This window comes from Saimiri boliviensis, chromosome 19, assembly GCF_048565385.1.
Source record: "Saimiri boliviensis isolate mSaiBol1 chromosome 19, mSaiBol1.pri, whole genome shotgun sequence".
NCBI lineage: Eukaryota > Metazoa > Chordata > Mammalia > Primates > Cebidae > Saimiri > Saimiri boliviensis.
Window position 1 is genome coordinate 9,817,443 of NC_133467.1, and position 25,089 is coordinate 9,842,531.

The window sequence follows — 25,089 nt, forward strand, 5'->3', positions numbered from 1 at the left end:
GGAATCCAAACACACAAACACACCTTAAAGATATTCAGTATCTACTAAACCAATTTGAGCCTTTGGAAAAAAGGTAACGTAAGTGGGTGAATTTTACGGTATATAAATCATATCTCAATGAAGATGTTAAAAAAGTAATCATTTTAGTATGTGATGTTTACCTGAAAGAAATAGTCTTGAGTATTTTAATACAAAATACAGATACAGTACAGAAACGAACATTGCAGAGAAAAATTTCTAAAGTAGCTGATTTGAATCATGTGAAATTGAATCTGGTTCATAAAGTTATTGAATTGCTTGGAGACTCGTTTTTAGTGTGTGATTAATAAAGTGATGCCCACATAGGATTTGCAAATATTAAATACTATGACTAAAATAATGAATTCCTTAATTTTTCCTGTAAACCGTTGGGGGAAAAAGAACTTTATTTGTTTGGGGGAAGAAAGGAAGCAGCAGCTCTTTCTTAGTGTAACATCAATAATTTTCAAGGTCCAATTAACATTTCACTAGAAAATTGCTTTCCTTCCTCACTCTTGCCCTTTCTGATAATAATAATCCTAGGTGTTCTTTACTGAATACTCACTATGCTCTTGGGAATATGTCAAGTCATTCATAGACCTATGAAACTTAATTTTGACAACAGTTCATGAGGTAAATGTAACTAGTTTCACTTAACAGATGAGACTGAAACAAGTAAGTTAAGCAACTTGACCAGGTCACATGTCTATTAATTAATTCAAAGCCAGAACTGCCGGGTTATAAATCTGCTAACCTGTAATCCTGTATGTGAATCTATCTTTAAAAATATTTCATTCTGTCTTTTAACTTTTAATTTCAGGGGTACATGTGCAAGTTTATCCTATAGAGAAATTACCTGTAGTGAGGGTTTGGGTGTATATATTATTTTGTCACCTAGGTAATAAGTATAGTACCCAATTGGTAGTTTTTTTTTGTTTTGCTTTTTGAGACGGGGTCTTACTCTGTTGTCCAGGCTAGAATGCAGTGGTGCAATCTCAGCTCACTACAACCTCTGCCTCCTGGAGTCAAATGATCCTCCCACCTCAGCCTCTGGTGTAGCTGGGACAACAAACACATGTCACCTCATTTGGCTAATATTTTTGGTATTTTTTTTAGATGGGGTTTTGTCTTGTTGCCCAGGCTGGTCTTAAACTCCTGGACTTAAGTGATCCTCCTGTCTCAGCCTCCCAACGTGCTAGGATTACAGGCATGAGCCACCATGCTTGGCCAATAGGTAGTGTTTTGATCCTTGCCTTTTTCCCACTCTCCACCCTCAAATAGTCCGCGATGTCTATTGTTCCCTTCTTTATGTCCATGTGTACTTAACATTTAGCTCCTATTTGTAAGTGAGAACATGTGGCATTTGGTTTTCTTTTCCTGTGTTAATTCACTTGGGATAATGGCCTCCAACTCTATCTATTTTGCTGCAAAGGACATAATACAATTCTTTTTTATGTCTGTGTAGTATTCCATGGTGTATATGTACCGCATTTCCAGTCTACTGCTGAAGGGCATTTGGGTTGATTCCATGCCTTTGGTATCGTGAATAGTACTGTAATGAACATATGCATGTATATGTCTTTACGGTAGAGTGATTTATATTCCTTTGGGCAAATATCCAATGATGGTATTGTTGGGTTGAATGGTAGTTCTAAGTTCTTTGAGAAATTGCCCATCTGCCTTCTGCAGTGGCTAAACTGATTTACATTCCTACCAGCAGTGGGAGCTTTTTAATAATAGCTCTCTGAATGGTATGAGATGGTATCTCACTGTGGTTTCAATTAATATTTCCTTTAATGATCAGTGATGTTGAACAGTTTTTCATATGCTTGTTGGTTACATATATGTCTTCTTCAGAAAAGTGTCTGCTCATGTCCTTTGCCCACTTTGTAACAGGGTTGCTTGTTTACTGCTTGCTACTTTAAATTTCTTACAGATTCTGGATATTAGATCTTTGTCAGATGCATAGTTCACAAATATATTCTCCCATTCTGTGAGTTGTCTGTTTACTCTGTTGGCAATTTCTTTTGCTGTGCAGAAGCTCTTTAGTCTAATCAGGTCCCATTTGTCAATTTTTGTTCTTGTTGCAACTGCTTTTCCTGTCTTCCTCATGAAATCTTTGCCAGGGCCTATGTCTAGAATGGAATTTCTAGATTTCTTCAAGAGTTTTTGTAGTTTTGGGTTTTAAACTTAAGTCTTTAATCCATCTTGAGTTGATTTTTGTGTATGGTATAACATAAAGAAGGGGTCCAGTTTCAATCCTCTGCATATGGCTAGCCAGTTATCCTGGCACCATTTATTGAATACAGAGTCCTTTCCCCATTGCTTTTGTCAACTTTGTTGAAGACTGGATGGTTGTAGGCGTGCAGCTTTATTTCTGAGTTTGTCTATTCTGTTCCATTGGTCTATGGGTCTATTTTTGTCCAGTATTTTTGGTATACTGTTTTTGCATCAGTATTATGCTGTTTTGGTTAATATTACTGTAGCCTTCTAGTATAGTTTGAAGTCAGGCAACACTATGCCACCAGCTTTGTTCGTTTTGCTTAGGATTGCTTTGGCTATTCGGGCTCTTTTTTGGTTTCATATAAATTTTAGAATTTCTTTTTCTAATTCTTTGAAGAATGTCTTTGGTAGTTTGATAGAAATAGCTTTGAATCTGTACGTTGTTCTGGGCCGTATGATCATTTTAACAATATTGATTCTTCTTATCCATAAGCATGGAATGTTTTTCCATTTGTTTGTGTGAATCCATCTTTTTTTTTCCTTTTTACCTCAGTTTTCTGTGGAAGTGTGACTCCACCTTTGTACTTCGTTTCATCTGCGAAGGTTACAAATGAGTGGACAATGACAGAGGAGGATAATAAGTCCTTTCCCAGAGTGTTCCCGAACAAGAGGTGACGCTCAAACTACACTTCTAACAGGACATCCAAGTTAGTTTTCTTCAATAACGATAACAGTATTCTGAGGCACAATTATAGCAATTTGTATAGTCAAATAAACTACTTCTCCAAGAAGATACACTTCATTTCAAGCGCCAGCTAGAGTATTGAGAGAAGAGTTCAACATTAAATAGTTTTTTTTTTTGAGGCAGAGTCTTGTTTCGTCACCAGGCGCCAGGCTGGAGTGCAGTGGCGCAATCTCGGCTCACTGCAACCTCCGCCTCCCAGGTTCAAGCAATTCTCCTGCCTCAGCCTCCTGAGTAGCTGGGACTACAGACGTGCACCACCACGCCCAGCTAATTTTTGTACCACCACGCCCAGCTAATTTTTGTACCACCATACCCAGCTAATTTTTGTATTTTTAGTAGAGACACGGTTTCACCCTGTTGGCCAGGCACATTAAATGGTTTAAATCATTAAGTTATTATTTGGAAATGCTTGAGATCATAGTTTTTTTTGAGTACAGATTTTTACATTTTATTTTTCATTCGTTTACTTATTCAGTGGGTATCCACTAGTTACCTACTATGTGCTAGGTGCTCTTCTAGGCATTTGAGATATAGCAGAGGACATAGCAGACAAAAAAAGCAAACAAACCCTGTCCTAAGGGAAAAATAATAATAAAAAGGAAAACAGAAATTTTGAGGGAAAAAAAACACTGAGAAACAACAATAACAACAAAGAAAATCCCTGACCTTACAGAGTTTACATCGCAGTGGAGGAAGATAGGCAAAGAAATATGTGTTAGAGGATGCTAAGTGATATGAAATAGAGATAATGAGCAAGTGGTAAAGAGAGGTGAAGGCTGGTGTTTAGATACAGAGAGATGAGGGCTGATGTTCCTGGGTCAAGGAGAAATTCTCTGAGATACTACCTTAAAGTGGAGGCTTGAATGAAATGACTGAGAGAGTAACCATATGAATATCTGAGGGAAGAGCATCCTACAGAAATGAAGAACAAGTGCAGAAGCCCTGAGCTCGATGTATCCTAGAAAGACAAAGAAAAGGCCGGCACAGAGAGAGCAAGGAGTGGTGGTAGACAGGGTCACAGAGGAAGCCCTGCCTAGGCCCTGATAGACACAGTGGCTTTTGTCTCGGGAAGGTGGACCGGTTAGGCAGCTAGTGTAATGACTGAAATGAGAAGTAATATAGGGTGGCAGTGGAGGGGATGAGAATTGGTTGGCTACTGGACATATTTAAAAGCTGAATTGACAGGATTTACTGATGGATTGGAATGTAGAGTGTGAGCGATTGGGTGTGAGCCTGATGAAATAGTTGTGTTAAAGTGCAAGTTAACTAACAGGGAAGGCAGGGGGGTGTGGGAAAACCTTCAGAGTCCTCCTCAGGCCTGGTTCTAGTGTATCCAGACCATCTGACCTTGAGGTTAAGTCAATAGGAGTCGCAAAAAACTGACTACTAAGAATAGGATGAAATCCGTGGTGACCCCTCTGCCCAAGTGGGTCTTGTTCCAGGAGGCTGCCAAGCTAAATAGTGCTCGTGGGAAAAGAACAAATATCTCTTCTAAGGATGGATTTCAAGTTTGTTAAGGAGAGGAGTGGAAAGTAAAGGTGTAAGATCAGACTTTCATCAAATATAAGGAAGTTTCAGGGCTGGGGGTATATTGTAGGGCCAAGCCTTAATTTTTCCCTACGTCTTTTCATTTTTTGCTCTCTCTTTCCTTTTTCCTCATTTCCCCACTCCCTCCTTGGTCTAAGTTCTTGCTTGCAGGAAGGTATAGTTTACCTCTGGTTCTCAAACTTCAGGGGGTATCAGAATTCCTTGGGGGGCTTTGAAAACAGATTGGTGGGCCCCAGTCCCAGAGTTTCTAATTGTGTATGTGTGTGTGTGTGTGTGTGTGTGTGTGTGTGTGTGTGTCTGTCTGTATGTGTGTGTGCGCGCGCGCGTGCGCGTGCATGCTGAGATTTTGCATATTTTTTTTCTTTTTATTTGAAGATAGCGTTTTGCTCTTGTCGCCCAAGCTGGAGTGAATGGCACGATCCAGGCTAACTGCAACCTTCGCCTCCCGGCTTCAAGAGATTCTCCTACCTCAGCCTCCTGAGTAGCTGGATTACAGGCGCCTGTCACCACAACCAGCTAATTTTTGTATTTTCAGTAGAGACAGGGTTTCACCATGTTGGCAAGGCTGGTATCGAACTCCTGACCTCGTGATCCGCCCGCTTCGGCTTCCCAAAGTGCTGGGATTACACAGGCGCAAGCCACCGCACCCGGCCGACATCCTCCATTTCTAACAGGCTCCCAGGTAACGCTTGAGAAGAACTGTTGCTTCTTGGACAGGAGCACTTACAAGGCAACGTGATCTTGAGCTTCACCTTGGGGGATGTGAGCGGGGAAAGTTCCAGCTCACAGAGGTTTACAGTCACTTGAGAAAAGGTCCACTTCCTCCAAGGTGTTTCTTGGATGCCCCAAACGGAGGAAAACAAGAAGCGACCGGGCGAGGAGGAGGAGCCGGCGTCCTCCTCGGTGGGGCAGGCGGCCGGGGCTCTCCAGCGGGGCGAGGGCGGGACGACAGCCCCCAGGCCGGCCCACGGATCCGCAGAGGGCGCGGCGGGCCTGGAGGAGGCGCCCCACAAGGCGACGCCTCTCGCCTCTCGCCTCTCAGAGGAAGTTTGCCCTTAATTTCAGAGCCGGGTTCGCAGTCGGATCATCCTCCAGGAGCGAGCAGCGGGCGGGGACCAGAGCGACCAGTCCTCCCGGCGCGGGCTGGGCAATTACCGCGCTCGGCACAGGCGGTTCGCGGCCATGGGCGGGTCGGCCTCCAGCCAGCTGGACGAGGGCAAGTGCGCCTACATCCGAGGTACGCCCGCGCGCCCCCCCAGGTCCTGGGGAGCCCCCGACCCGTGCGCCAGGCTGGTCGCCACGGCCGGGGCCCCAAAGGGCGCGCCTGGGTCCTCTCCCTGCAGCGCTTGGCGACCCCCGACCGCAGCCCGCCCGCGACGGTGTGGACTGGGGACCGGGAGGTCTTGGGAGCCGGGCAGGTGCAGGATGCGGGTGGGGACGCGGCCGCCTGCTCCAGCTCCCGCCGCCCCGGGGTCAGGGCCGCCCCCGCCCGGCGCTCGTCGCCCTCCGGTGCCTGCCCTGGACTGAGTTCTGAGCGGTTTCTGAACTGGCCGCCCAGAGAGCAGCGGGGATATCCCTGGTTTCTAGAGACTCCCCTGGGGATTCCCGGCCGCTAAGGCAGAATTTCCCTCTTAGTAATGTTGGCCTGGCTTTGGAAAGCGCGGGCTTCGCTCGCACTTCCCCGTAGCACTTGCAGGATGATTTCATCAGCGGCAGAAAGGATCCTGTCATGACGTTCCCAGCCCCTGCCTTTCCCTTCCCGCCCCGGAGAGGGGCGAAGCGAAAGAGGAACACTGGTGTGCTTAACGGTCGCGAAGTTATAGATGGGGAGAAACTCGTTTAGGGAGACCTTCAGAGGTGTGCGGACTCAGTAGAGAGCGCGTGGCAGAAAAAACCGAGACCCAAACCGAACTGAACTGCAGGAAGTCCTGACTCGATCTCCCGGGCGTATTTGGCCTCCCCTCTTCCCACCTCCCACCCAACCTTGCCTTCCACCACTACCTAACATTTGGTTATCTTGCCAATTACTGCTCTTCCCCGCCCCGCCCCAAACCTCCACCCTCGGCTTCAGAAATACCTTCTAAACTAGGTATTAGACTCTAGGTCTGTTTGGCCCTTGAATCCTTTCCTAAGAGGACGTCGTTCATTTGGTGTTCTGATTGTGTATTTGTTTTTAGTTACCACAACATTTAAGACCATTTTAAAAGGGTATCAAATCAGGGCACTTGAAGAGCAACGGAGCTGATTTTCCAGATTCCTGCTCTGGTGCTTTTGGAGGTAAAAGATCCTCAACAGCCCGTAGTGTCAGGGGACAACACTTGCTCAAGTATCACTTGCTTTTGTTTGTTAAAAGGGGAAAAGATGGATGATTTATTTATATTAGTAAAAGAGCTGAACTAAGCCTAAAAGAAATGAATGAAGCCTGCCTTAGTCTGAAAAATGTGGTTACATGCTTGTGTTCACCAGTGTGTGGGGACTGAAAGGGCACTCCAGCAGAACATAGTGAGAAAGGGCTTGCATTTGGATGTTAGCAAAGTTGTGTTTACGGTATTTATGTAAGACTTGATTTCACTGGAAAGATTAGGATCACCTGTCGTAGAAGGATGGCCGTCTACACTAACCATTTGAAGTTAAGCAATGTGAAGGATTAACTTGCTTAAGGAAGACTTCCTGGTCATGCCAGTTGTTGCTGTTGATGCAAACACTGTACTCAGATAATAAGAAAAGGTATTACCTTCTTTATTCTGAAAGGCATTAAATTATTACACATACAAAAGCATGTGGGAGTTGGGGCAGGTGAAGAACTTGTAATGCGTGTGTTTGAATGAGTAAAACGATAGCACATGTGACAGTCGTTACATCCCCAGCCTTGTTCAGTTTTCTCTTCATTCTGTATTCAGGAGGGCACTTTGAAGGTATGTGTAGTGGGAGAGGGAAGAGAAGAGTTAATGTTAGAATACCTCCAGAGAACGCCACCTGTAATCCCAGCACTGTGGGAAGCCAAGACGTGGATCACCTGTGGTTGGCAGTTCGAGACCAGCCTGACCAACATGGAGAAATCCTGCCTCTGCTAAAAATACAAAATTAGTTGGGTGTGGTGGCACATGCCTGTAATCCCAGCTACTTGGGTGGCTGAGGCAGGAGAATTGCTTGGACCTGGGAGGAGGAGGTTGCAGTGAGCTGAGATGGCGCCATTGCACTCCAGCCTGGGCACAAGAGTGAAACTCCGTCTCAGAAAACAAAACAAAACACAACCTCCAGAGAAAAAGACTCATCGCTTCATGTGAGAATGGTAGTCTTGCCAAAAGAGAAAAGAGCCTTGGAAAAATGCGTGGTATTGCACATCGTTAGTGCGTGAGCAAATGAGGGTCATGGGCTCTGATTTCCTGATGATTTTGAAGCCCAGTTTCTGAATAAAATCATAGCCCTATCTTTACCTCTTTGCACATCTTTTAGCCTACAAATATTCTCAAGCTTTGATTCAATTGTAAGCAAAACGATTGAAAGTAAGACAGTAAAGTTTAAAAGTACTTTTATGACCTGCTTCTCATAAAGTAGCCGTCAGTGAAATACAGATTTGAAAGCTCCTGAAGCTGAGACAATAACTTTCTTTTAAGCTTGATAAACTTTGCTAGCAAGGAGAGTAGCTAGTCAATATATTTTGAGTGAATTTTGTTCACTTTATGTTGTGTGCATTATAAGCAGCTGTATGCCGCCGACACTGAATCAGCCCTTCCTTTTTGTATTTTGAGATGGAGTCTTTCTCTGTAGCCCAGGCTGGAGTGCAGTGGCACGATCTTGGCTCACTGCAACCTCTGCCTCCCAGGTCCCAGTTCAAGCAGTTCTACCTCAGACTCTCAAGTAGGTCGGATTTCAGGCATGAGCCACCATGCTCAGCTCATTTTTGTATTTTTAGTAGAGACAGGTTTCGCCCTGTTGGCCAGTCTGGTCTTGAACTCCTCACCTCGTGATCCACCCGCCTTGGTCTCCCAAAGTGTTGGGATTACAGGCATGAGCCACTGCTCCCGGCCAGCCTTTACTTTAAGACAAATCATTTAACAGCTGCCATTCCTTGTGTGCCTCAAAACGTCTGTATCATATGGATGTTTCAAAAATACATAGTTTCTTAGGATTTAGTTAATCTCTAGGTAAAGATAAATGAGCTATGTTAAGGAGTTACTTCATTTCTAAAGACGTTGTTAGTTTTGGAAATTACTACAATGTTTATTTTTTTTACAACAGAATAAATTTTTAGGATTGTTTCTAGAGGCCTTTCCCTAATGTCCCTTGGTAAGATATTTCTATGAATAAATAATACTGAGACCAACTTGTGATCACGTGAGCCATGTTATATGTTAGTCTTAATTGATGTTTTTAGCACTGACCTAAAATAATCTTTCTTTCTTTAATGAGGAAGAAAGCTCAGATTCCAGATCTCAGTGATCAATTTAGGTGATCTTCTCTCTTTATGCCATCTTTTCTTTTTTTAGTTTTTTGAGACAGTCTCACTCTGTTGCCCAGGCTGAAGCGCAGTGCAATCACAGCTCACTGTGAGCCTTGACCTCCCCTGGCTCAGGTGATCTTCCCACCTCAGCCTCCTAAGTAGCTGGGTCTACAGGTGTGTGCCACCACAGCCAGCAAATTGTTGTATTTTTTGTAGAGATGGGGTTTTGCCATGTTGCCCAGGCTGTTCTCAAACTCCTGTCCCCAAGCAGTCCCTCCATCTTGGCCTCCCAAAGTGCTGGGATTACAGGCATGAGTCACCATGCCCAGCCTCTTTTTCTTTAAAGCTTTTGGTATGCCTGAAATTAAACTATAGCTTTAAAAAAATACCCAAAACAAAACCAGAAACCCCACAATGTGTTTTCCTGTTTAAATTATAATTTTATTTCCCTTTAAAAATTACCCTTGAATTTTTCATGAATCAACAAGAAAACAAACCTGAAAGCTCTCCCCTGTAAGAAGTCCTGTGGAGGACCAGAAAAGTACTGGACAGTCAGTGCTGCAGCTGAGAGCTGTGGGATACACAGATCCTTGTGGGCACTTGCAGGTCTGCCGGCAGCAAATACCAGTTAGGAAAACTGTTTCCCCCGCCCAACCCGGATTTATTAGTGCGTAGTCAGTTACACAGTATGTAAAGGGCCCAGTGGCTTCCTCCGAATGCTCATCAATGATCTGATGCTTACAAAGTTAGAAATGAGTCTCAGCTTTAAAACAGCACATGTTTTTCTTAGGGAAGTTCACCCTTATTTATACAAGGGTTAACTTAGGTGACTACATACAAAGTTTAGAGCAGGCATCCCCAAACTACGGCCTGCCGCATGCGGCCCCCTGAGGCCATTTATCCGGCCCCCCGCCGCACTTCAGGAAGGGGCACCTCTTTCATTGGTGGTCAGTGAGAGGAGCACAGTATGTGGCGGCCCTCCAACGGTCTGAGGGACAGTGAACTGGCCCCCTGTGTTAAAAGTTTGGGGACGCCTGGTTTAAAGTGATGTGTCTAGAATGAAGTCTCCATGGGCAAGTTGGAGGATGGGGGGAGCTGTACACATCTGCAGTCTACTTAGTGTAGATGCATTGTTCTAGTCCACACATTTGCTTCTTTGGTTATAATTTGTTGGTGGGAGATGCACATAAGAACTGGTCTGATTTATTTGAATATTTTTGGTAGTGTAATCTTAAGAGTCCAAGTTGGCTAGTAATGGCAATGTACCGGGATGAAAAAGTTAGGAAATGGATTATGGTATGTCAACCAAAAATCCTTTTCCCGTTCCTCTCCCGCCTTTTTTTTTTTTTTTTTGAGACAAGGTCTTACTCTATCACCCGGACTAGAGTGCAGTGGGACAATCATGGCTCACTGGAGCCTTGGCCTCCCTGGACTCAAGTGATCCTCCCACCTCAGCCTCCTGAGTAGCTGGGAGTACAGGCACGTGTCACCATACCCAGCTATTTTTTTTTTGTAGAAACGGGTTTTCGCCCTGTTGCCCAGACTAATCTCAAAACTCTTGAGCTCAAGTGAGCCATCTGCCTTGGCCTCCCAAAGTGCTGGGATTACAGGCAGGGACCTCTGTGCCCAGCCCCCATTCCTTTTTGTGAAAGAACTCCAGTTTCTTTTCAGGTATTAAAAATCCTGGCCAGATGTGGTGGTTCATGCCTGTAATCCCAGCACTTTGGGAGGCCGAGACAAGAGGACTGCCTGAGCCCAGAAGTTCAAGACCAGTCTGGACAACATGGCAATACTCCGTCTCTCTTAAAAAAAAAGAAACTCGCAATGTTGCCCTCTGTTTCAGAGATGCTAGCCCCATTTAAGGCCCCTGAAAGGTCTGTACCTGTCATGGTGGCAGTGATCTCCTTGCCAGTGATGATTATAGTATCTGTGGGATTATGTTGCCATCTGGTCCATGATACTTGAGGGAAGGTTTGCCAGCTGCTTCTAGGTGAGTTTTCGTCCTTTTTAAAAAGGAGGCAAACTGAAGGGCACTTCCTCTCCTTCTTCTTTTGACTTTGTTGCATCTGTGATGTTATGCCTGCAACTGCTGTTTTTATCTTGATGAGCAGAAGGAAAGCTAGCTTAAAGGCAAAGCCAGTACTTGGAGCACTGCAAAGCTGAAGTGTCTCAGAGAAGAGAAGCTAGATCCCTGACAAACTTTGCGAATAGCCAACATATACTAACCCTGCATACTTTGTATTATGAGAGCCACTAAATTCCACTTTGGATTGGGATAGTAGAAATAGCTAGTTATCCCCAACATCATTCTCCCCTGTTATTTTAGCTGTCCACATGGACTCCCATAATAAAGATATTTTCCAAACTCCTTCACAACTAAATGGAGTCACATAACTGAGTTCTGGCTGGTGGGATGGAGATAAAAGTGCTGTTCTGGAAAGTGACATTAAGGGAGAAGGGTAGGACCATCTTCGTCCTAGTCTCCACACTGCTGGCTGGACTGTAACCATGCCTGAGCAGCCGTCATAGACTGTGAGGTGTCCTTTCAAGAAGGAGCACATGTAGGGCAGAGTAACTAGACAGAAGGAGGTGAAATTCCCCTGGCTTCATAGAGAAGAACCTTCACACCAGCCCCGGACTGTTTACCCCTGGACCTTAATAAGAAAGAAAGAAACTTCCATCTCCTTAAGCCAGTGTTACTGTGGTTTTATTGTTATCCACAGACAAACCTTATTCTAACTAATACAATTATCTTCTTTTTACTTGTGGCTAAAGGCATCCTGACCAGTACACTAAATGCTGCCTTACATTTCTCCTTTAAGAAAAATTAATCCAAAGAAAGTAGGAAGTGGGTAACCATTATACCATTAGTATTTGTCTCCGCTCCTAATTTGTAGAAATGAATAGGCTTTCCTAAGAAGTGAGAAACTGCAGCTCCTCCAGAGTAGTGGGTATAGGGGAAACAGGAGGGAGAGGGCCCACTACGAATAATACACAAATACATATTGATCGTTTTATATTTTAAGTGAAAAAATGCCTTCAGGCACTCTAGACTACCAAGGAAGCTAGCAGGAGTTTCGAATAAGGAAAACTGCTACAAATTAGGAATTGCTAGTATCAATAATTACTTTCTATTTCCTTTGGTCTTTGTGAATTGAAAAGAAAACTTTAGAAATGGGAAGCTCTTTAGGAAACCAAATCTCATGTTGCAAAGCCATAAAAGATTTTGTGAGTTGTGAGTTTCTTAGAGTCAACCACAAAGACAGAAAAAACAGTAGACCGAGACAGGTTAACATTTTCTTCTGTACTGGTAGAACAGAGAGTGACTTTCCCTCCTGTGGCTTCTAATACAAGCCTTGACGAACCCCTTAGAGTTAGACGATGAATCAAGCTTTGGTCTTGATGAAAGACTTCTTTTTACTATGGATGTCGGCTGTAAGAGGGCCACATCATCAAAGGTGCTCTAGTAATAGTAACCACTAGGGTGACAGTAGTAATTTTTATTATCTTTTACTGTGAGCCACTGAGCTGATTGTAGTTTTACTCTATTGTAATCTCTGGGAAGGTTTGAACTGGGTTCACAGGTAGAAAGTGCCATAGCAGGAGCCCAATTTGTAAAGATAGTTTCTAATTTTATTAAAATAAATGTACTGTGAACGTTTTACAAGATATGCAGTGTGAAGTATGGCAGGGAATTTTAATCTCCTAATCAGAAATGTTAATTTTTTGTTATATAGCTGGGTAACATCACTCTAAGAGATAAGGTACATATAACAATTTGCACCGTGAAATGGGAAATGAAGTCAGAAGTGAAGATAAAAGCATAGTGGAAAGGAAGGCGAAAGAATAAAAACACAATTCATCTGCTATAGTCTGTTTAAGGTGCTTTACCAGCAGTTCAAAACGAATACACATGTGTACACACACACACACACACACACACACACACACACAGAGAGAGAGAGAGAGAGAGAGAGAGACAGAGAGACAGAGAGAGAGAGAATTAAACAGAACCCCAAATGCAATACAGATTTTCTCCTTTGAAACTGGAAAATTCATTTTAAAAACAGACTAGTAAGATGTTGCCAATATGAAAATGCATGCCAGCTTTTAAAAAGTGTCCCCTGACTTTGGTACTGTATTTTTTTTTTTTTCTCTCTCACTTAGAGAAGAGAATAAAAGCTTTAGAGATAGGAAAGCAATTAATTAACTTTTGCAAATTGCAAGGTCTAGGACCTAAAAAGGTTTGTATTTCTAGGCTTGATGTTCCATGGGATGCATCTATAGGATTAAAATAAATGAATAGTTTTTACTAGGAGCCCCAAAGTGACTTTTGAAAGGTCCAGAGTCTCAAGGAATTTTGGAAGTAGGGTAAATGTCTCTATGCCAAACCATGTGGATTTTTTTTTCTTTTTCCTATTTGAAACCTGTTTTCATTTTAAAAGGAAATATGGGCTTAGACAGCCACACAGAACAAATGCATAGCTTAGTAAATCATAAGGCAAATACTTAGTAGCCACCACCTAGGTCAAGAAATAGAAGAACTTCACTAGCCATCAGAGGAGCCTTCCATGTGCCCGGCGCAGTTCTAGACCTCTTTTTTTCTCCAAAAATGACCACTATTTTCAGTTATCTATTTATGCCTGTTAAACTACCTCAGAGATCCTGGTTCTTAAAACAGGTATTTGTTTGCTCACAGTTCTGCTGAAATGGGTCTAGCCTGGGTGGATCTACTTTTTTTTTGAGACGGAGTTTCGCTCTTGTTACCCAGGCTGGAGTGCAATGGCGTGATCTCGGCTTAGCGCAACCTCCGCCTCCCGGGTTCAGGTAATTCTCCTGCCTCAGCCTCCTGAGTAGCTGGGATTACAGGCACACGCCACCATGCCCAGCTAATTTTTTTGTATTTTTAGTAGAGACGGGGTTTCACCATGTTGACCAGGATGGTCTCGATCTCTTGACCTCGTGATCCACCCGCCTCGGCCTCCCAAAGTGCTGGGATTACAGGCTTGAGCCACCACGCCCAGCCTGTTCTACTTTTTATTTCTGCTGGTGGTTATTTCTGCGGATGTGCGCCTCTGGTGAATCAGTTGGTGGCTGGATGTAGCTGAGAAGGCTTTCTTTCTCTCCAGGTGGGTTTTCTACATGACCTCTTCAATAGGATACTGAACTGTTTAGATAGTGGGTCAGAATCTTACACTGCTAGAGTGTAAAAGCATGTAGAAGCTTCTAGGACTTCTTGTGGCTTGGGCCTGGAATGGCGCCGCATTACTCTGCCACATTTTGTTGGTTAAAGCGGGTCTCAGAGCCAGCCCAGATTCAAGAGAGGACTATACACAGGCCTGAACACTGTGTAGTATGGCTATGTAGGGACTCCCCTGGTGATAGACTACCACCCCACTAATCCTAGGTTTTATAATAATGTCTCCCTCTATTTCCTTGTGGTTTCATCACCCAACTATGTGTTTTTAAACACAGTCTTAACCCACTCATAAAGATGTCTCTGTCTTTTTTTTTTGAGATGGAATCTTTGTCACCGAGGCTGGAGTGCAATGGGGCAATCTCAGCCCACTGCCACCTCTGCCTCCTGGATTCAAGCGATTCTGCTGCCTCAGCCTCCTGGGTAGCTGGGATTACAGGCACCTGCCACCATACCTGGCTAATTTTTGTATTTTTAGTAGAGACGTGGTTTTACCATGTTGGTCAGGCTGGTCTTGAACTCCTGACCTCAGGTGATCCATCTGCCTCAGCCTCCTAAAGTGCTGGGATTACAAGCATGAGCCAACATGCTGGGCCCCCAAAAAATGTCTCTTTTAATCTCTACGTTTCTCCTCCATCTTTTACTTGCAGTTTATCTGTTGAAAGACTTGAGCTGTTTGTTATGTAGAGTTTTCCACAGTCTGGAGTTTACTCACGGTGCAGTTCCACACACTTTTCCTGTGTCTCCTACAAGTTGACAGAGATAGTAAGACGTGATCAGTCTCAGAATCAATCCCCCCTTTTGTTTAACTTGTATGTTAATTTCAGGGGAAGAGGTGCAGCACGGGCAGGTTTGTTACACAGGTAAACGTTTGTTTTACAGATTATTTCATCACCTGGGTATTAAGCCTAGTATCATTAGTTATTTTTACGGATCCTCTCCGTCCCCCTACCCTCCACCCTCTCATAGGGCCCAGTGTCTGTTGTTCCCTTCTACATGTCCATGTGTACTTATCATTTAGCTCCCACTCATCAGTGAGGACAAGTGGCATTTGTTTTTCTGTTCCTGCATTAGTTTGCAGGAACAATGACCTCCAGCTCCATCCATGTTCCTGCAAAGGATGGCATGCATATGTTCATTGCAGCACTATTCAAAATAGCAAAGATATGAAACGAACCCAAATGCCCATCAATAAAGAAAATGTGGTACATGTATATCATGGAATACTATGCAGCCACAAAAAGAATCAATCCTTCTGTTAAGACTATAGGTGGTGGTGTGTATTCTTCATCTGGAGGCACATAATAGCTGGCTATCTCTTTTTTTGTTATATTAGTAGCTGTTTTGTTGATGCTCATTGCTGAGACCCATTAATTTATTGGAGGTTGAAAAATGGTGATATTTTAATATGCCATTTTGTTATTTATTAGCTGGGATAATTTTATAGAGCAATACTTGCCATATCTATCATTTGGTTACCTAGTAGGATAGTTCAAAAGCAGGAAAAACCATTATCTTTTCATTTGATCAGTTTTCAAGATAATTTCCTGGTTTCTTGTCATCCTTTAAAGCTGATCAACTTGACTATAAAAATCATTATGAAAGCAAGAATTTCATTGTAATTCTTATTTTACTGAAGCTCCATTTACCCATCATTGGCCAATGAAAACCTCTTCAAGTTGCCTCCTGAGTTTTTAGAAATTACCCCAGTAGTATTTGGTAGCTCCCTTGCCAACTGGTCGGTCAAGATCTTTCCTGTCCCATACCAGGAGTAAGCAAAATCTAGAAGAAACTCTAGTTTCTTTCAGTGGGAAATAGTATTTCAGTATTACAATTTGAGTCTAGCTATGTTCACTGTACAACTGGGTTGGCCATTATTTCTGGACTTTTTTTTTAGTATACAGTACTAGGGAAAATGTATCTTTTTAATATATTTATACATATCCTTTTCTACACTGATAATCTTGGTTCTTAAAGGCACAAGGCAATGATAGAATTAAATATACTGAAATTCTCATTTGCTTTATCATACCAAATACAACCGTCTCAGAATAATAATACAAATACTGCCATCATCAGTTCTGCTTATGGAAAGCTGTGGAACAAACTACTTTTAAAATCAGAAACAAAATTTTTGTATATGCCAATCCAATTCTTTCTCAACTTTATTTTATGATTTTACTACATTAAAACATATAATCATTATATTCTATTCTCTTTTCTCATTCACTCTTCGTTTCACAATTAAGTGTTATTTAATGCATCAGTCCTTATGTTGGTGTGTCTCTGGCCTTTGGAGCTCATTATCTAGTAGATTCCTCAAGAAGAGCTCATGGGAACTTAACAGCGTATGAAGATAGTATTAATTAAGTGGCTCAGTGATACCACCAAAAGCCAGCTAATTTCTTTCTACTGTCTGTGGCCCAGCTCTCTCATGGTTGAAAGGTGGCTGCAGCAGCAAATGGTATCAAATTCTCAGGCACAGCTATGTCCCAGAGGCTAAAAAGAGGTCTGTCTATTCTTTGAGTCTCCTTATAAAAGCAAAGAAACCTTTCCCAGATGCCTTATTAGCAGACTTTCCCTTACATCCCACTGATCAAAATTGCGTCACACATTCCTTCCTAAGCCATCACTGGCAAGAGTATGAAACTATCATGATTTGGTTAGACCATTCAAGATGCACCTCTGGATTGGGGTTAGGGCCATTTCTCTGAAGCACATGGTTATAGGGTGGCTCATGGATACCCAAATGGAATCAGATTTAGTTAGCAGGAAGGAAGCCTAATGCTTATTAAGTAGGTAACCAACATTACAGATTTTGCCAAGTGTCATGAAGGGATTAAAAACAGCACTGAGATAGAAAACTGATAGAGGCAATTGGGCATGGAATTAAGATATACTTGGCTGTGGTATTCAGAAGGATAACAAGTTGCTATGTGTGTGAAGAACCAGGCGGAGTATATTTTGGCTAGAAAGAACATCATATTGAAGGGGGAGGAGAAGAAACTACTTGAAGGAACTGAAGAAAGGGTGTTATGTTGGGAGTGTAGTGAGCAAGAGGGAGAAAGGTTTAAGGGGAGAGGATGCCTGTTAGTATTTTGATATTTTGTTGCCTGGCCAGGCCTGGTGGCTCATGCCTATAATCCCAGCATGTTGGGAGTCTGAGGCAGGTGGCTCACCTGAGTTCAGGAGTTTGAGACCAGCCTGGCCAACATGGTGAAACCTCGTCTACTAAAAATACAAAATTAGTCAGGTGTGGTGGCACACACCTATAGACAGGAGAATTGCTTGAACTCAGGGGAGTGGAGGCTACAGTGAGCCAAGATTGTGCCACTGCACTTCAGCAAGATAGAGCAAGACTCCTTCCAAAAAAAAAAAATTGTTGCTTGTGTGCCACCATTAGAATGTAAGCTCTATGAAAGCAGGATCTTTGTCTCAATTCATTGCTATGAAATGAATAGTACCCTCAGAAAATAGACGAATGTCTGGTTCACAGTTCCTGACTGATAACTATTTGCTTAATGAAAGGATGAAAGGAGAAGAAAAAAATTTAAACTGTAATGAATATCTTAGAAAATAAGAGAAGAATTGCATTTGTAAAACAAGTTCAGAATGTGATGAAAAAACAGTAATAGAATAAGAAAGAACTCTTGGAAATTAAAAATCTGATGATCAACATTTTAGAAAATCTAATTGTTGCTTTGGAAAATAAAATTGAACAGATCTTGCATCTAAATTCTAAGATCTAAAATTCTTATTTATTATAAATTAAAACAGTGCATTTCAGTTATTGTTATTAACTTAATTCTTCTCTCTAAAAAACAATTTTAAGTATGTATACTTCAGATGTTACACATTTGCCATAGTTGCTGATAAAACTTGTCTTTATTTTAACTTTAAGCCTCTGTCTGCTTTGCTTAGACAATAGAGCACAAATATTGAAAGATGGAGAACAGAAGAGGCAATATAGAAAAAAATTAAAGGGTCAGTCCAAAAATTTCAATATCGGACTAAACAGAAGTCCCAGAAAACAGAGACTGAAGAAAATGAAGGGGAAAAAATTATTAAACAAGTAAAAGCTGATTTTCTAGGACAGAGGATCATGTGTCTCTGGATTTATAGGGCCAAAGAATCCTGGACTTCACTCAGAGCTGGAAATAGTTCATGTTCCCATCATCCAAAGTAGAAAGGCCTTGTAATATATAGGTATGGGTTAGAGTTCTCAGCAGTAGTGAGCAGAAATTAGCCCTAGACTAGAAGGCTGCTCTGGACCTGCTCTAATAAAAATTTAAAAGCAAAGCTCAAATACATCAAACTGATCCCAAGTAACTTAACTGTCTGCTTGAATAAAGTGCAGATTCTTTATAGAAATACAACAACATACCCATTCAACAATGTAAAATTCACAATATCCAGCATCCAGTTAAAAACTATCATAGTAGGCAGAAGAAACACGAAAATATCCACAACTATAAATGAAATAATAGAGATAGACTCAGGAATTACAGCCATGGTGAAATTAGCAGGCAGGGATGGTAAAGCAGTCATTATATGCTCCATGTGCTAACACAGAGGCAAACATGAGCATGGTGAGAAAAATGGAAGATATAAAAAAACTTACTGGTCTCCAGTCTTCAGGAAAGAGCAATATGGCTACTGTGTTTCTGTAGCCTGCTGGAACATCTAGGCAGAATGTAGCTGTACTGACCTGCTACCAGCATTCTCCATGGACCTGGGAGAGGAACGAAGCAGCCTGCAGAAAACTGAATGTACGCAGGAGGCTGCTGAGATGGGGCTGGTCTGGGGCCAGGGCAGCTGAGCAGGATCAATTCAGAAATGAAGGAAAATTGCAGATGTTCCTTTAAAAAGCACATCGTTATTAGTGGTCTTGTGTCCTTAATTCTGGTTCGCACACAGAACAAGTGACAATTTCCATGATTAGCTAAAAAGAATTCAGAGATTTTCCAAATTTGGATTGAATGTGTTTGTTTAAAGGATTATTTCCTGTGTAATTCATGCTGAATGAGTGACACAGGAGAAGCTGTCTAAGCAAAGCAGATGCAGGCTTGGAGTTAAAGCCAAATTTTATGAGCAGCAATGGCAAATGTGTAAGATCTGGAATATAAATATTTAAAATGGTTTTGTTAGAGAAGAGAATTAAATTAGTAACAGTAATTGAAATGTACTGTTTACATTTAAAGTCAATAAGAATTTTACAGTATGACTAAGACCTGAGTGTATTAACTGAGATGTTAGTTCCTAACTAAAATGCTATCTCCTGGTCTTAGAAATGATAATGACTGTAGTAAAAGCTAACATTTATTGAGTGCCTACTATGTGCCAGGCAAATAAATGTCTCAGATAAAAGGTAACAGGATATCAAATGCTCTTCCAGAAATTCTAAGTATTTCTTCCAGAATTCCAAGTATGCATAGCTTTTTCTTTAATGAAAAGAAGTATCTGCTTGATAGGATTTGGATTTGAACGCTCACTTAGCTGCTTTAGCTACCTTAAATGAGCTAAACCCTTGGTATAAATGGAAACATTTACTAAACTTTTAACCTTTGGATTCCATTTCCATTTCCCTATCTTAATTCTAAATTATTTGGTTATTTTTTCTTTTTTAGATAGAGTCTCACTCTGTCACACAGGCTGGAGTGCTGTGGTGCGATCTTGGCTCACTGCAACCTTTGCCTCCCGGGTTCAGGAGATTCTTATGCCTCAGCCTCCTGAGTAGCTGGGACTACAGGCTCCTACCACCACAGTTGGCTATTTTTTCCTGTTTTGTAATTTTTGGTAGAGACAGAGTTTCACCATGTTGGCCAGGTTGGTCTTTAACTCCTCAAGTGATCCACCTGCCTTGGCCTCCCAAAGTGCTGGGATTATTGGCGTGAGCCACTGTTCCAGGCCTTTGGCTACTTTTCGAAGTGGATATTTTCAGTGAGTGAGATGGTAGATTATAAATAGCTTAATCTAGAAATTAAAATTCAGCTACATGTTAGCAAAATGTAATATGGAATTTACAAATAGGCCAAAGCAGCCACTGTAGCCACTTTAAACTAACTTTAAATAAAATGATACCTTTATGCAACTTCTTCATTATCAAAGAAAATATTTATATTGGGAAGTAAGGCATACAATAAAAAAATAAAAATAAATGGAACTTTCACCTCTGTAAATCAGGCACCGCAGTTTCCTGAGGACTCGCTGAATCTGAAGTTGGATTCTCTGCAGATTTTGGACCTGTCCACTGGTTGCCTTCAGTTTCTCCTACGAAAATGAGGACAGTAGTAATGCCCAGTCAGAAAAGGAAGATCAGAAATGAATAATGTAATAAATGTGATGTTATTCTCACATTTCCCAGTCCCACCATTATGTTAATCTGTTTTTACTATCGGTAATGGCATCAGGCCCTTGCAGAGTAAATAATTGGCTTTCACATACTGCTGAATAATACCTATCTTACACATTTGTTCTGCAGACTAATTAATGTTTCAGTGTTTAAACACAATGCCGTTACAGAAGCAATGTCATTATAATGTGTTGGGACACTCTAGTATTGTAATTAGTACTAATTAGATTCTTTTCAACAGCTTGTTGAATTTACAAATTACTGCCTGTAAGGTATTCTGCTTTATTTATTCATTTTGAAAGAGTCAGACGCAAGGGTTTAAATAGGCACCTTTAAACAACTATTCTCAAGGTCCTACACATACTCCTTCCCTCAAACCAGGGAAGGGCAATAGGAAGATACCTTTTTCAGGAAGGTTGTAAGGAAGAGCAACCCCAGTGGTATGCTAGGAGCCAGCTCACACTGGCTGGCAAGAGCTGAATCCAGGCATCTTTTCCTAACTCAGAGCTCAGTGACATCACATTGGTAGCTTGAGATCAGCCATAGTGGGAGTCTTTTTGTGGTGTTGTTTTTTGAGATCCAGTTTACCAGCACATCACTGCTGGTCTCTTTCTCTTCAGTACACGGAAGCTGGTGGCAATGTTAACCATATTTCAGTTGGATATTAATTAGAATGGACTGACTGCTGAAGCAGCCATCCTTCAAAGCTCAGTGGCATATAATGATTTATATTTCACTCACCACACTATCCAAGAAGATTTGGTGGGGGGGGTTAATGAAGGGGAGTGGACTTGTGTGTGGACACAGACTCTTTCCATCTAGTGCATGGTACCAGGCACCTCTTTGGTGGTTTGTTGAAGCCTATGGACCTCTTTTTAGAGTTACATTTTTAAATGAAAATAAAAATACAGAGGATTATAAAAGAAATGAATTTTATTGAACTGTAGTTATAAAAATATTTTTAAAATCTGTGATATGATAAAATCAATGACAAGGTCTCATGGAGAGTTTAATAACTGTAGGTTTGAACAAGTCCTGTTCTAAGGTATCCAGCAACTTAAATGTGCTATGAAAACATCTGTGAGCTCTGTTGGTGACAAAGTCGCAAGTACTGCTAAATTCCACTGTAGTGTATTCAGAATTGGAGGAAATACTGAATTTGAATTGAAGATTAATAAAACATGGTATTCTTTTCCTCCATTCAATGTTTGGATGGCCTAAATTCTATCCACAGAGCCCATAAGGGTCTACAGGCCCCAGATTAATAATCCTTGACCTGGCTGGCCGTATCCCAACACCGTAGAAGGCCCAAGTCAAGAGGATCACTTGAGGCCAGGAGTTTGAGGCCAGTCCGGGCAACATAGTGAGAACTTGTCTCTACAAAACCAAAAATGAGCCAGGTATAGTGGCGCGTGCTTATAGACCTAGCTACTTAAGAGGCTGAGGTAGGAAGATCGTTGGAACCCAGGATCAAGTGAGGGTGCAATGATCTGTAATTCCACTACTGCATTCTGGCCTGGGCAAGAGTGAGATCCTGTCTCTTAAAAAAAAAAAAGAAAGAAAGAAAGAAAGAAAAAAGGAAAGAAAGAAAGGGAAGAATCCCTGACCTAGTGGGTAGTGGCTTCATGATTCTTAGGGCCACAAAGACTTTAAGTGGATACTGTGCATACATCTGCAGATAAGGGCAGATAGAGAGTGGAGGATTATGTGGGTAGATTTTGTGCACCAGGCCTGGAGGCCACACATTATTTCTGTCCAACTTTCTCACCTCCACATGACACACCCTTCCTTTGTATCTTTCTCATTGGCAATTCCTGTGAAAAGTCTTAGCCTTTGTTTTTACTGTCACCTTTTCCCTTATATCACCCTCAACATGTTGAACTTAACATTTCAATGAATAGGTTTTCTACCTTAAGTGAATTCTGATTTTGAAGGTAGGCTATATGCTTCATTTTTATTTATGCAAGAAAAGTCGAGGCCAGGTGTGGTGGCTTAAGCCCGTAATCCCAGCACTTTGGGAGGCTGAGGCGGGTGGATCACAAAATCAGGAGATTGACTCCATCTTGGCCAACCAACATGGTGAAACCCCGTCTCTACTAAAATACAAAAAATTAGCTGGGCGTAGTGGTGTGTGCCTGTAGTCCATCTACTCGGGAGGCTGAGGCAGGGAAATCGCTTGAACCTGGGAGGTGGAGTTTGCAGTGAGCCAAGATTGTGCTACTGCACTCCAGCCTGGTGACAGAACAAGACTCCATCTCAGAAAAAAAAAAGTTGAAGCCTTCTATATCCATTTGTTCAATTCAACAGCCATTAGGGACATGTAACTAATGAGCACTTGAAATGTGGTGAGTCCAAATTAAGATAGGATGGAAGTTAAAAATACACTCCAATTTTGAAGTTTTAGTACAAAGAAAATAATGTAAAATATTTAATTAATATTAATACAAAATATTATTTAATAGCAATTACATATTGAAATAATACAAATTTGGCCCTATTATTGGGCTAAATAACATATATTGAAACTAATTTGATCCTTTAAAAAATTTTTAGTGTGGCTTCTGGAAGACAAGATAACATTTGAGGCTAACATCTATGGTTCAGATGATATTTCTTTTAGACAGCTGTTCTTGAATAAAGATTCATAGAAGATTCATGGAGCTGCAAGGAATCTAAGAGATAAGCATCTAATCCAACTCTTTTGTTGTAATCCCAGAAGCTGAATGAGCTATTCTCATCTGTCTAGCTAGTAACAGCACACATAGGACTGGAATTCTGGTCTCTACACTCCGGGTACAGAGCTCTATTCATAGTCCATGGTATCCAACCAAACCAAACCAAACATTTCCTAGATTTCGGTTTCCAGTTCAAATCAAAATATACTCTGATTCTGAGTTACACATAAGCACCCGGAAAATGACAAGCCTTTTTTCCAATCTGATGTCTTTTCAACCCTAGTCTTAAAAGTGAAGTATAATTTCCCTGTCCCTGAAGAACTGCAGGCACAGGCAGGCAGACAGAGGGGCTGCTGCTTGACTCTCTCCCTCGTGAACCCAGATAAAAGAGGCCCTGAGGTCGTTTGCCTTTGCCCTGGTCTTCTGCATTTCCCTTAGCTGAATGGTTAAACTCACAAAGAAATGCTAAGATAGTCTTATCTCTTCTGAGTTTTCTCTTAAAGGGATGGAAAGATGTGAAAACCTAGTATTTCACATGACTAGCCCTTTTTCCTAGCCAGGAGGTGGCACAGTGGATAGCAGTTAAGGGAAATAATGGATGGGTTTCATTTTCTTTTGTCTCATTTTCTGTTCTTGGCTTTCCCTCTAGACCTATAGTCAAATTACCAAGGTCTGGAATGTTTTCTGACCTTTTTGTCTTAGAATATTCCCAGGTTTTCCTCACCCAACTCACTTTCCCTCTCTAACTCACCAATTTCCATAGAATCACATTTGAACTGTAGCGTATTTAGATAATGTTTTCAGTAAGGGCTTAGATTTTTTTTAAAAAGTTTCTTTTCTTAAACAATGTAGTGCCAATACATAATCTTTCCTCCTTAGGAATTTTAAGTAATGACGAGCTCCTTGAATCATGTAATTTGCAGTTGCAATTGAAAAAAATGTAATTACCTTATTCAGTGTTCTATGTGAAACATCGTCACTAGACTGTGAGCTTGTCTCATTTTCTCTGAACGTTCTCACCATTTTCAGTGGTTTCTGGAATGTTAAATTCTGAAAAGTATGCCTTGTGACCCATGACAACTTTAGTGACTAGCCCACTTACTGACACATTCATTATCATTATTTGGCGCTTTCACAAGAAACTCCTGAGGCATGCTATAGTTAACTACTTTGCTCATTTCAGATCATCACCACTGTTGACGTAAGTGGATGTTTGAGAAAGGGAGCACAAACCTTCATGTCTTTATATATGTTTTTTGAAAATATTTGATGCCTTAAGGTGTGCTGATAACCAAACTCAGCATTTCTCCAGGGATATTTTTAAATGTTTGCATTGTTCATTCAAAGGAGAAATGTACATATATGATATATTTTGCAAATGAGCATAATCTGCACTAAGATACATAAAATGCACTTTCAAAATGATATTAATAGTATATCTCATTTTAAGAAAAGTGGACAAACTAAAATGAACTTACAGAGCAAGTAAATCCTTAAAAACCATCTATCATAAAACGGTAACTGTGCAGCGTTCTTGATTCAGTAGGGCGTTGGCTCTGCAGATGGAGTAGTCAAGTGTGGATAATGGCCCCATCTCTTGCTGGCGGTGCTACTTTCTGCAAGTTATCTCACCTCCTCCAGCCTTGGTTTCTTCCACTGCAAAAAGGTTGTGGTAAACCATCATTGCACTGATCCTTGTAAAGTACTTAACACTGTGATAGGGACATGAACTCTCAACAACTGGTAGGTGTTTTATCATTTATAATAGTATACCTTCGGCAATCTAAAGTCAAAGATTTTAAATAAAGTGTACTTCAAATAAAATACTTTTCTTTAAAATCCTTAGTCAGCCAGTCCTGGTGCCAGTTGGAACCAGAACTGAATTTC

General features: G+C 41.5%; 1 protein-coding gene across 2 annotated transcripts in view; it reads left to right on the plus strand.

Moving 5' to 3' along the window:
- The window catches only part of NIBAN1 (niban apoptosis regulator 1), a 210,409-nt gene that overhangs the window by 40,088 nt on the left and 145,232 nt on the right, over positions 1–25,089 (plus strand). Inside the window, exon 1 of one of the 2 annotated variants that reach the window (XM_003925288.4) lies at positions 5,545–5,771. The exons of the other annotated variant lie outside the window; for it this stretch is intronic. Within the exon in view, the coding sequence (XP_003925337.1) occupies positions 5,717–5,771 (55 nt within the window). The 5' untranslated portion in view covers positions 5,545–5,716. Of the gene's footprint in view, positions 1–5,544; positions 5,772–25,089 lie in introns of those variants that run through there. 2 annotated transcript variants of the gene reach the window in all.